Source organism: Ananas comosus, linkage group 5 (assembly GCF_001540865.1).
Source record: "Ananas comosus cultivar F153 linkage group 5, ASM154086v1, whole genome shotgun sequence".
In the NCBI taxonomy this organism is placed as follows: Eukaryota; Viridiplantae; Streptophyta; class Magnoliopsida; order Poales; family Bromeliaceae; genus Ananas; species Ananas comosus.
In genome coordinates, this window is record NC_033625.1 from 484,291 (window position 1) to 497,778 (window position 13,488).

The 13,488-nt window shown below is 35.6% G+C and overlaps 1 protein-coding gene across 3 annotated transcripts; it reads right to left on the reverse strand.

Annotated features, from left to right (window-relative positions):
- LOC109710515 (palmitoyl-acyl carrier protein thioesterase, chloroplastic-like) lies at positions 1,979-7,196 on the reverse strand. Of its 3 annotated transcripts, none has more exons than XM_020233148.1 (7): positions 6,880-7,196; positions 5,634-6,129; positions 5,405-5,538; positions 4,529-4,642; positions 4,191-4,392; positions 3,996-4,064; positions 1,979-2,716 (listed from the first exon to the last, which is right to left on the reverse strand). In XM_020233148.1, exons 2-7 carry the CDS (start codon positions 6,111-6,113, stop codon positions 2,447-2,449), a joined length of 1,269 nt encoding a protein of 422 aa, XP_020088737.1. In that variant the 5' UTR covers positions 6,114-6,129; positions 6,880-7,196; the 3' UTR covers positions 1,979-2,446. The 3 variants fall into 3 exon arrangements, with proteins under 3 accessions (XP_020088737.1, XP_020088736.1, XP_020088739.1); XM_020233147.1 differs by lacking the exon at positions 6,880-7,196 and adding an exon at positions 6,532-6,596; XM_020233150.1 differs by lacking the exon at positions 6,880-7,196 and adding an exon at positions 6,289-6,311.

Sequence of the window (13,488 nt, forward strand, 5' to 3'; positions counted from 1 at the left end):
TTCATACGTGGTTAGTAGTTATATATACCTATATTAATTCTACATAATATAACTTTCTATTTGCCCGTAACCACGTGTGGCGCCCTCTCCTCCACTTCGTGTCCCCATCTGCCACGTGGCTGTGATGATTTTATTTAGCATTATTATTATTAAATTAAATTAAATTGCGTTTTGAAAGCATGCACTGCGAATCTATAAAAGAGTTTTTTGAAAAACAGCTGTGCGATATATCTCTTCAATCCGAGGCCACGGGGATGACACGTTGCATGCACCCTGGATGCTCGTTCTTAAAACGGACGTGAAAGCAAAGTACCTACGTAGACATATCGGATCACTCCAATTGGTGGCTTAAGAATATTTGCATTTTGGAATTCCTCGATCTGCCTATTAGTACAAAACTCGAACCTAGCTTGGGACCTTCCTTAACGCGTGGCGCGTGTAATTTTCGAGTTTATTTTGTGAACCAACATTGCACGGCACGACGACGCAACAATAACCAGGAGCAGTGGTTGAACATAAAAATTTAACCGCATGGTGAAATAAACTTTTCCAAGAAGCAATGGTAGATCCTCCGAGTGAAACTCTACGTTATAGCAATTAGTAGGAAAAAGGGATGAATAGAACAAGGTAGCTGATTCTTAGGTGCAGGAATTAAATCGGAGGAGACAATGGATTGAAGGGCAAAAAGTAAAATAATAAAGTATATATACGTGGAGCTTGTTAAAAAAGGAGGGGGAAAAAAAAAAAAGAAAAATTAAAAAAAGCGCTTTTTCCCGGGCTTCATCACTGGCAGAGACCCATGTTGTCGCGTCGCGATTCGGCACGCGCTGTCGCCCACCGTTCATCTCGTCCCCATCATGGGTGGGGGGTGGGCCCCAAATCCAACTACTCCGACACGTTCCCGCCACCGAGGAAACGGTCCACCTAGCTTTGTAGACCGAGAATGCCTGTTCGCCTCTGCCCATCTCCACTGCCACGCACAGGAGAAGTAACAGAGCGTGGACCCGGTCTACCACCTCATTGAGAGAACCTCTCCAAATGTTGTAAACAACTGGGTGATCGATATCTGAGTTCACAAGTTCGAATACTCATTGACTTATATTTTTAACTAAATTTATTTCTAAAATAAATAAATAAAACGGATAGTATACTACTATTTTTCTCTTAAAAAAATTATTATCTACAAAACTCTTTGGTTCCTTTGGTGCTCGATATTTAAATGTGATCTTTTATGTCGAGCAGTTCAGAAATGTGCTGGAAGGTTAGTGGAAATAACCTTAACTTTTTACAGTAGGACGACTAAAACATTTAATTTTTGGATGTTTGTTTTTACAGTGCAGAAGCTCGTCGTTTTCCGTTGACATTCCAATCTATTCCCTGAATAAAAAAAAAAAGTCCATGCCTTTTAATCATCAGTGTTTGATGCTAATCAAGGTCCCATAATATGGAAACTTTTGACTACAACCTGAAGAGTTGTAGACTTATGACCATTTGATGAATTAGCTGGCGGATTTGATCACCCTGTTAGAGAGAGGCCAAAACTTAACGATTAATTTTTTATTTCTTTGTTTGTACAAATTACTAAACAGATGAGAGACTAGAGGAACACATTTTTTTTTTATGAGTTTTTTTTTTTTTTGTTTTTTGGGTTAGTAAATGCTAGTCATATTAGCTGATGATATGCTCACATACTTCCATTCAACAAAAGATCGAGATGCTTACAAACTGTGTATCATTTTTTTTCCATTAGTTATGTACAATACAGTACAGCACATCAACAGTAATGGATCCACGAGGGTCTAAAATGCTAGACCAGGTACACGCAAATAATTATTGGAGATAGCTGCCAAAGCTGCATCCCAATTATTGCAGAGGGAAAAAGCCAAGCCAAGTTCACCTCCCAAACAGTAAAAGAAACAGTGAAGCAGATGCTCCAGCGTACCAAACAATATACCCCACAACGACACTGCCATTGGCATTTGAAATTTTGAACACTACACAACTAAAATTACAAGTATTATTTTGAAATTGATTACTACATTCATCACGCTCCACCAGCCAAGTAGTAAAGGCTAGTCCAACGCACAAAACTTAAAACAGCTGCATGAAATTTAATACTTACATATTACAGGCATCCATTTTTTCGGTTCCCAAGAATAGTCGAGGACGGTTAAAAAAAAAAGTAAAAGGAAAAAAAGAAAAAGAAAAAGAGGATAGGAAAGAATAAAAGAAGGATAAACTTACACACAAGCAACAACAATCCCGCGCCCTCCCCACTCTCTTTCTACATAGACAACTCGAGATGTCGAAGTTTAAAAGAGGAACTTGTCTCTAATCCCCTCACCCCCTCCCCTCCAATTCTAGCTGGTTTTTTTTTTTTTTTTTTTTTTTGGTTTTTGAACTGATCTCACCAGCAAGTTGTTCTAATTCTTTACCAAAGTCATTTTTAAGCACCCTCAGCAGAAGTTATTCCTATGTCCTCTTCGATATGGGCTTTCTTGGGCCTCCACATGGTCCGGGCCTTCACGATCGCCGGCCCGGAGTCCAGCTGCAGCAGATGCTCACACTGAATGGAAGTTTCTGCTGATTCACCATCAGCAGAGTCGGAGTGTACGGTGGTGATGGACTCGAGCGTGCTGTCTCTCCGACACTCCCTCTTATAATCCAACGTGATGCTTGCCAGCTCGTGCTTCTCCAGCATTGAGATTGGAGCACTCTGAGAATTCAGTTAAGACAGGTACATCAGAGGGTATTGTTATGATGAATTGTAATGGAAGTCGCTGTGTAAGAGGACGTAATGCATATGACGGTAAGGTACAGCAGATTAAGACAAGTAAATGCGGGAGATATCCCTTAAAGATGAGATATGGCAAAACATTAAATAGGCTATAAATTTGAAGATGCGGCGGAGCTGGCGAGGAATGCTCAGATAGGGAATAAGAAGAAGAAAGAGAAACAGCGAAAATTACCACACTCTGTGGACCCTGATCCATGCGCATACAGGAATAACAGTTCACAAACCAACAATATAATAAAAAATTCAAATGGAGCATATATTAAAATAAGGGAAGAAATGACACTAAATTTAAAACATCATAGTGTTTGGTAGCAAGAAGGGTTTTATTAGTTTTGGCCTTACCAGGAAGCTTGAATAGGCTTTTTGGCTCTTAAAAGGCAAAGTTCCAATTGAAGCTTCTTTCCTAGCTTAAAAAAGGAAGCTACTTTGCACTGAACCAGAAAAGTATTAAGGTTTTCCAAAAAAACTACTATTTCAAAAACACCAATTTTCACAATTGCCTTACCCCCTTAGTTTCAGCAATACATTTTTACTCGTCTCATATAGGCCCAATTTTCTCAGAGGATGTCTATTAAATTCTTGCTTAAGGCAATTTCCATATCTGAATTCTGAAGATCAATGTAAACTGCAACTGACTGATCGATTTAAAACCCAAGCAAAGAGATCTTATTTGCTAGAGCTACCTAAATCGGCCGTTTATTAGGATTGTTTATTCAATTTATGTAATTGTTTCAATTTCGTTAGTACCAACCAACTCATTTCTGTGAAGATTTGCCTCCGAACTCCAAATCATGTCAAATTTTAGGACCAGCCCTGAAATTATCATGACAGGGTTGTTTGCTTATTTTGTCAAGATAACAGAGCTTGCAAAGAACCAAGCAACTTCCTAAAATTATTGCAAAACAAAAGATTAGAAAGTGCTACTTCACTATGACAAAAAAAAAAAAAAAAACTTTTCAAACTACAATGGTGTTGCTAACAAACAAAACTACTAAATCAGCATGCATGTACGATAATATTGGTCCTTGATGGAGAAGCATAAAAGCAAACTACTTAAGCATTAGACAGTGATAGAAAATAAACAAATACTGACCCAAACCACACAAAACTAGAGTTGAAGCAAAGAAGATATGCGCAGTAAAGAAATCTCATGTAACAAAGTCGAAACAAATACTGGAATTTAAAACAATGAAATCACCTCAAGAATCCAGCCAATGTATTTGACATTATTCACGTGCTGGTTCACGTCCAGGTCGCCCCATCGAGGCTGCATTATTTATATCCATAAGTAACAATTTGCAGAAATATAGTCCATCATCTTCCGCATAAAAGTTGCACGAAATAACAAATAAAGTTAATGCTTGGTCACGATATATATCTATTTCAAACTTACAGTCAAACCCTTGCGGACATAGCTGGGAGCAGTTTTATCGGCGCCCCCCTCCACCTCAGCCTTCGGGCGAACCTTTGGCAACTTTTTACTGTCCTCATCCACTATAGCATTGCGCCCAAGAAAATATGGGCCTATTTCAGCTAATACTTCTTCCGGTATTCTTTTCAATTTCCTAGTTAACTTGTCCATCATGACCCAAACACTGCATAAGGAGGCCATAACTAAAATACTTCAGTCAATGAATCTTAATGAAGTAGGTTGAAAGGATAAGTTTGTATGAAGGTTAAAAATAGCATGGGAAAAAAGTCATATGAGAGCAAAAAAAATTGAACATCAACCTTGTAGCTTTCAAGATAGTTTGGCCAGTGTTGAAGTCACGAACATGCCAATCTCGACGCATCCCATTTTTTCCTGAAGCATCTACCCATGTATCTACTTCGACAATATCTCCCCTGGAGAAATCAGATTAAAAATATTATTGCAATTTAAACATGGATGGTGAAGCTGCAACATCAATTAGTTTCTATGTACAGGGAAGAAAAGGTAAATTTCTTTATCAAGCTGTAGCAATTAGTTCATAACGTGTCCATAAAGTATATCAATTATAATGGGAGCAACGAAACCCCTCATCAGGAAAACCAGTATGTTTTAAAGCAAAGTCTTAAAGTTGAGAAAATACCGAAATAAGAAAGTTACAAAATGCTCAAAGATCAGAGAATAGACGGAAAGTTGCATCCAAACATGGTGTAAAGCACCCATAATTGACCATCTCTTTTATGCTCACCACTGACCATATATAGTAATCTAGAAAGAAAATCAGAAGAGGAACACAGCAACCCAGAGCAGGAAAGGCATGGCAACTAGAGACTGAGTATATACTCTAGCATGAAGATACACTTGGTTAACTAATATACTTGATTACTAAAAGCATTTAAATTGAAATTTCTTATACATATAAGAATTAAACATCAGGAGTAACAAGCAACTGTCTGAAATAAAAACATAATTGTCTCAAAGAGAGTATCAATTTTCTCATGAAATGAACAAGAAAATATCATATATATATGTTAGGCAAAAGGCGGCCAGAGGAATAAAGAAAATGCTTGCCTAAATAAAGCCCTGGTATAGAAAAATAAATCTTCTTAAGTGAACCCATAACTAAAAGCTGCAAATATGGATTAGCTCCATTTAAAAGAGTAAAAGTGAAACTATACCATGATGGATAATGATCAACAATGACCTGGATTTTACTGACAACCCAGATCAAGTTCCTTTTGGTCATCTCCGGCGTAGCACCAAATCCATCTCCCAGCAGCCCGGCACTCCTCACATGATTAAGCGCCGTTTCCTGCAACCCAAAGAAATGCAACATTTGTTTTTTTTTAAAAAAAAGTCTAAAACAACATCATTGATCAGATCGAAAAGCCATTTTTTCTACCACACCTGTAAATGATTCATCAAAGTCTCTATAGAAGCCGTTTGGTCGGCCCCAATCTCATACGACCTAATCGAAAAGTTCTGTCTAAACACAAGCCCATCCTGAACGATCTTCCCGAACCCAAAGGCGTCGGCAAGCATGTCAGGACGCTTGGGCTTCCAATCGAGGAGGGTCCACTGCTTTTCCGCTGCCAAGAAGATGGTGGTGATGGCGGCGAGAAGCATGCTCCAATCAGGGAGCTGGTTGTAGAATGTTCTTGGGCCAGACGACGGCGCTTCTTCCTCGACCTTGGTGCCGTTGATCTTGGGGACGGATTGGGCCTGCGCCTTCACCTGCATGGCCCGCGAAGAGGAGTTGGGCCGGGACGCAATCCCACGGAGATCTACACTGTCGGGGCCTTCGCCAATTGCATTCTTCTTCGACAAAGAGGAGGGGGATGAAGATGTGGTGGGGAAGAACGCGGAGGCGGCGATTGAAGCGGCCATGGTTGAAATACGAGACCTGATCAAATTGGCATATTGATCAGATACAATTTTGAGAAATTAAAACATATTTTTGAAGAGATAAGGTGTGATTTCCGGAAGGAAAAATAAAAGCTGAAAATTTTCTGAGAGGCAAAATAAAGTTGAAAACTTTATTAAAGTTCAAATCGGAGGCCACCAGATCTCAGCAAACTGGCCAAATAGACCAGAAATTTCAGCCGCTCCCAATTTAAAAATTGGGGCCGAATCTTTAGTTTCTAAACTAATTACTCCAGCGGGGCATTCTAGAAGGGTAGAGATTTAAAAAATAATAATTATGATAAGCATCAAAAAATAAGAAAAATACGTAAATATAAGACAATAAAATGGGTAAAGTGACAATTTTTTCAAAAGAAAAGAAAAGTTTGAGCACGAAAATTACCTGATTTGAAACCAGGAATTGTTAGCCATGAAGAGATTTCGGAGAATAGGTCCGCGAAACCGAAATTTATTACTAATAACAATACTGAATACTCAATAGAAGATAATTATAGATCCAGCTGTCAAATCATTTTCCTTTTATAAACAAAAACACAAATATTACGGGACGGAAAAAAACAAAAAGTAAATGGGACAACACAACTAGATCTCAATCTCTCTTTCTCTATCTCTCTCACCATTAAAACGAGATCAAAACCAAAAATCGGAACAAAAAAGAGTCGCCTAATAACGAATCCCCCATTCAAATGCAGGAAAAGAACGACGCAAAAGTTAGAGATCGCCATCAAACCTTAACTAAGAGAGAGGTGGACTGGGAAAATGTTGAGGACTAGGACGCCACGGATTAAGAACCCTAGTTCATTCGCCGACCTCCATAGCTAGGGTTTTCTCGATCTCCTCCTCCTCGTAATCGTTTCCCCTCCTATTTTCGCTCACTCTTTTTCTCGGCGATTAGGGTTTCCTCCTCTTCTCCTCCACCACAAGGAGAGAGAACGTGCTCGAAATGGGGAGAGAAGAGGAAGTTTCTCTCTCCTCTCTCTCTCTCTAAGCCACGAAAAGGGGAGTTTATTTTAAGAATCTCTCTCTCTCTATCTCCGTTGGCATCGCTCACCGCGCATTTTATAACACAAACCACGGCCCCTTCCCACGAAGGAGAAGGGCAGTTAAATGACCTAAATGCCCTTGATTTTGCCGCATAATTATGAGGAGATGAAACGTATACGTGGGGGGCAGAGTACACATTTGAATTTTTCAAAAAAAATTTTCTGGGCGTCAAATGTTTTTGAGGGTTTTTTTTTATTTTTTCAGTCTTTGACTGACGTGATCTGACCATCAAAATCAAACTGTATGATTCCGTGCACAAATTTAAATTACGCTGAACATACTCCCTCTTTGTTTTTTCTTTTTTTTGAGAATCTTTATTATTAATTACTAAGTTTTAGTATTTTTCACATTTATAAAAAATTATTTTAAAAATACTAGCATGATATATGTATGTATTCCGGACAACTTATTGTTATATATATAATTCGAAGTATGAATTTTTACTATATATGATTTTATATTTATTTTTTACAAATATTTATCCTTTAATGGTGGAATAATAAAGAACTAAATAATACAAATTATAGAATAATAAATTATAACGTAAGACTAATTGTATATTACATTTTTTCACTCTATAAACGAAAAAAAAGAAAACTCTACATAATCACCAGGGACTATGCTTTTTCTCCAAAATTAATTTATAATGGGGAATTAAAAGAGTTAAAAGGATATGATGGGGAAGTAAACAAGCGGTCCATGGATGACATGGTGCACCTCGTTCAGGTAATGGTGTACTCGAGGCAGCTGAACTTGTTTGACCGTTGCAAGAATCGAGACTCGTGAGACGCGTGCTTTGCTACAGTGTTTCCGTCGCCACCTCTGCTTACGGCCCAATGGGCCCTAATGGGCCACAATCTGGCCCATAGACTCGGCCCAGTTTCTTGCCCCCATGCTCGTTTCCCTCCACGTTTCCCAATTTGGGCGAAAATCATAATGTGCCATTTTTAATTTCTTTTTAAACTTCTAATTCAATTATTAGCACAGTAATTTGGATGCTTTATCGTCATCATAAATACTTTGAAAATAAGATCTGATAATGATATAAAAATATTATTATTTAAGACGAATAATGTCACGCATACGAATGTCCAACCACGTCAATACACACAAGCTAGTTCAATCAATTTTTGCAACATAGAATGAATGTGTGGCTCTAATCAAATTAGTTAGATATCAAAATCAATTTCGTGGAGCAATAAAAGAATGTAGAGAAATTTATCTATAACTATTCCTATTTGGCGGTTTTTGACAATTGTTTTCGTAAGTTGAATTCTTTGGCAAAAGTAAAAGTCAATCCATGCAACTACAATTAACATTGACCGACCACAATTAATTAAGTTAAATTCAATTTCTATCATTGCAAATAATATTTCCTTTTAAGAAATTAACACAAGTGTTGATCTTAAATGAGCAGTTTAGTATTCATGTACTGGTGAAAGTACGTACGTACTTTAATTTTAATTGAGGAGGAGGGTAGATGAGGAAGTTAAACTCTTTATTGCACTCGTTGTGCCAACTAAAAGAAAGTTGATTAATGGAATAATAATGGCCACATTATTTCTTATTATTATCATCCCAACCAATTGCCCTGAATATAATACCATAACTAATACCAATTTTTTTTTAAAAAATAATCCTTATTGTGCCTACGTACGAAATACTTCTTGCTATATATATATATATCCGGTGACTATGTTCGGAAAACTTTCGAAAAGCACGCAACTGTTATGCAAACAAAACGTTATGAATAGTAATAATTTTTGAAAGAAAAAATAATGGTACTTTTCAGTACAGCTCTACACAAAAACTCCAATAGATAACCAAAAAAGTCTTGAGAGACTAGGAAATTTAAGTTCTTCACATGGGCAAGTGATCTAAAAAGATGTCTTTAAAATGCTTTGTCTTTTAGGGGGCGTAGTGTTAGGTATAGATGTTTAGACCAGTGAAAATCTAAGGAAAGGAGTAGATAATGTTATTTAAAGTTCAGATGAGTTGTATAAACTGTAACATATATAACTAACCAAATTCAACTACTATATTAATATTATCAACTTCCAACTTAATAATATAATTAATACTTTATCCAAAGTGATCAAAGTTTGAGCTTCTGGAGCTTTCGTGCAGATCAAATACAGTGCATGCATTATTCCCAGGAAAGAATCACGTGTCGTATTCATTGGATAAATTAGTGTTATGAGTAGTTGCAACCATACGTAGTGAGATTCACAAAGAGAGATTTTGTCTTAAAAGTATATAATGTAGGAAACTATAGCTAAAACTACCCTGCACTTGTTTCTTGTTAGATATACACGTTGCGGTACGTATATAATATTTTAGGTCTGATTCAAAGCTCCATAAGTTTTATTATATTGCGTCGCTGATTTTAGATGACTAACAATATATAATTCATGTTTGAATCATTTTATTCTTTTTTTTCTTAAATTTTCAACCCTGAGAAGATGAAATTGAAGTGGTTTTCAGGTATAGTTCGTTGTGTGGCATAGCAAAATCTTCATAAGCAGGACCACCCACATAAACACTTTAAAACAAAACTTTTAGATACTCTCATATGATTTATCATTTTTTATATTAGTACTATAAAATTTTAATTGTATTAATTATTTATCTACTTTATGGTTTCTATTTTTGTTTTCTGTTATACTCTCTATTAACTTCTCAGTTAAAATAGTCTTGTGTCGCATCATGAATTGTCTTTTTCTTTTTTTTATCAGGGACTCAACAAGAATGACCAGAATAAAATCTTAAAAAATCTTATGCGTTTTTATCGATCTTTGTCATGAGATATTTCAATGCACATACGCAGCACATGACGAATTTAACAAAACTACTATGTAAATGATACTAATGTAGGAAAACAACAAATCACATGAGATTATTTGGAGTTTTTCCTACAAGAGAGAGAGAGAGAGAGAGAGAGAGGGGGTCACTTATGTGTCAATAAAAACAAATTCAGGCGAATTGCCTGACTCTTCTTTAACCATGCATTCCCACCCTGTCTTTCTAGAGAAAGGTAGAAATCATTAGAATTGTAGAACTCGAACACAAGGACAATTGAGTAGTTCGATCTCGCTTTCAAAAATAACTTCTCAACTATAACCCAAAAAAAAGAAAATTTTTTTTAAGCCAATAATATCCAAACGAATCCGATGTTTTTCAATTTCAAAGATAACAGCATGAAACAAAGACGAAATAAAAGATAAAAAATCACGAGGGAAAATATAAAATGAAGGACAAAATGTTTGCTTCTTCCTCTCATCTTAGTCGCACCAATTAATAGAGTCTCGTACCACGTATGAGAAACAACGTTTCACCTTTAGTCATTTTGGTATTATAGTGTCCATCCACAGCAACGGAGAAAGGGAGATTTATTAGTGCTATTAGTTGAAATCTTTAATGATGAAAACGATGTATGAGACCGTGTTGGACTCGTGCAGTTGTAGGGTTCAATCAAATCCATTCGTACACGAGCTTTTTGATTGGATCATGCCACGAACTCGGAATCCGAACCCAATTATGACTGATCTAATCAGGTAGCTCCAACCTCACCATTTATTTTTATTTGACTAATACAAAGTACAGGTCAATTCCTATGAAAAAGATTGCTTGAAAATATAGCGGACCCAACATAAAATATAATATATATATATATATATATATATATATTTATTTATTTATTTATTTATTTATTTATTTATTTATTCTAATACGGTGAGACTAAAATTTCGGATGCGGATACCCAACCAAGTATCAATACTTAAACGTTAAAATATTCCAATCTTTGATATGTTGCAAACAGTTGTTTTCTCACCGTGTGGCTAATTCTTCCTCCGCTTCTGGTAAATCAAAGGACAATCTCGTGTATATGTTTGCATTGAATTTTAGTTAGACTCTGACGTTTTCAAAAGTACGAAAGTTTTTGTACTTATAAGTTATTTTTAATAGTGTGATATTCAATTTGATGGTCAATTTTGTTAGATATAATCTACGTTATTAGGACTATTAGAATTTAATTTAATATTTTTTTAATTTTATTTATCTAGTGAACGAATAGTTTCAAAATAAACTGCTAAAAAAAAGAATCTCACAAAAAATAATAATAAATGACTCAAATTTCAAACTAGAAGCATTGATCTTGCTTTCAATGTTAAGTGAAATTTTTCATTAAAGTTTCATATAATTTGAATTGTTGTACATCATTAAACTTACAAATTAACCTGCCACGTCGGCCATTAAAATAGTCATTTTTGAGACTCTTTGATCACTTTGGATATGATGTCAAAAAATTATGAAATTTGATTTTTAAATAGTTCTAATAACGTAAATCATGTCTAACAGAGCTGATCGTCAAATCAGATGTGTTTTTATCGAAAATATTTTACAAGTACGGAGATCTCAGTATTTTCGAAAACGTAGGAAATATACTATAAAATTTTTCTCTTTTTGAGGGAGAGAAATGTACACTAAAAAAAAAATAATTAAAAACACTTTTTTATATATATAACAATGCTTAAAAATATGAAACAACCGTTGTACTCTAAAAGCTTAAGCTCATGTCTGGGCTCGAGACTTTTTAGTCGGCCCATTATGTGAGCTTGAATTAAATGGGAGAAAATTAATATGAGCGTGACTCGAACTTAGGACTTCCTGCTTTGATATCATGTGAAACAACCGTTGTACTTTAAAAGCTTAAGCTATTAAAAAACGGTGTTTAAATATTTTTATATTTAACAAAAAGTGTATCAATATCGTTTACATCATATTTGAAAGCGTTGGTTAAAGAGTTGGTAAATAAAAAATCGCCACATATATATCGACGCTTATATACATACCAAGCTTCAATAAAATATATTCTGACATTTTAAATCTTGACGCTTTACAGCATTCAAAAATTAAAAATAATAATAAAATTTATTATTTAATAAATTTATTTATTAAAATAAAGAATTCATATGATGATATTTTTTGAAGTGCCGGTATTTATTATATTGTAGAGACGCTTCCTGCAAGCGTCGTCGTTTAAAAAACATTCTTATATTGAGATTTTTTTATAGTGACAGCAACCATCAGTATCTTAGCCAATTACGCTACATAAAGCCGATTTTGTATTAAACCATTACTATCCAATGTATAATTTTGTTTATTGTAAATGTGGATGCATTTGAATACTCTTCATTTCTTATATGCTTTTCAATCTCTCATTAAGACTCTCATGTCTCTCTAAATTTTCCGTCTTGTTTTTCCTAATTATATTTCTTCTTAACAATTTTCATCGTTCAAATTAAGAAAACTAATGGCCGTGCCACACAATCAATAAGTAAACCAAGTCGATCACTTCTTAATTTGCAAATCAAACAAAGTTGATTCACACAAAACGGAGGCTCCAAAAAGTCTAAACGTTACAAATCCTGGTCAAAAAGCTATTGTTACGTACAACAGAAGAAGTGCTTTCATATTCCTAAACATTGGAGTTTCTTAAGATGATATGCGCATACATAATCTATCTACCAATTAAATAAGAAGATGAGTATTTGACACAAAATTTATGTGTCATCACGAGAAAGGCTTGGCGCTTTCTATCTAGCTTTCACGCATACGATGATTAAGAGTGGTGGTTGGTAGTAGTTCAACAACCATCCACCCTCGTAGAGATTGTCTGCAGAAAATGGTGTGCAACAACAAGTGGCTTAATGTCCGTGCTTTGTTTGGTTTCTTAGGAAACTTGCTTTGTTCCGAGGAGAAGATGATACGCGTTTGACAAATAGAATGCTTAAAAGTTTTATGATGTCACGCGATAAGCCGATAAGTTAACGCAGGCCTCTTTGCCTCCGTTTGGTTGGGAGTTAAGGGGTGGAATAATCTCTTAACCCCCAACCCATCTCAAATGGGTTATTCCGGATTAGCTAACCCCACCTAACTCCACCAAATCCCAACCAAATATTATTTTCTATTCATAATAACCCACTATTCTTCTTATGCCACCTACTCCAACCAAACACTATTTTTCACTATTCTGGACTAACTCCAATCCCCAACCAAACACAAAAATACTCTAACCCACCTTAACCCTAAACTTAACCCTATTCCTAGAATAACTAGTTTTTCCTTAACCCCGAATCAAACGGTAGCTTTGGGTTTTGCCTTTTGTTTTGTTTTTTTTTTTTTTTTTTTTTTTTTTTTTGAGAGATAGGTAGTACGCTATCCGCTTCTTTTATTTCATTTAAAAATAAACTTAGCTAGAAATGTGAATCAACTAGGATTCGAACTTAGGTCT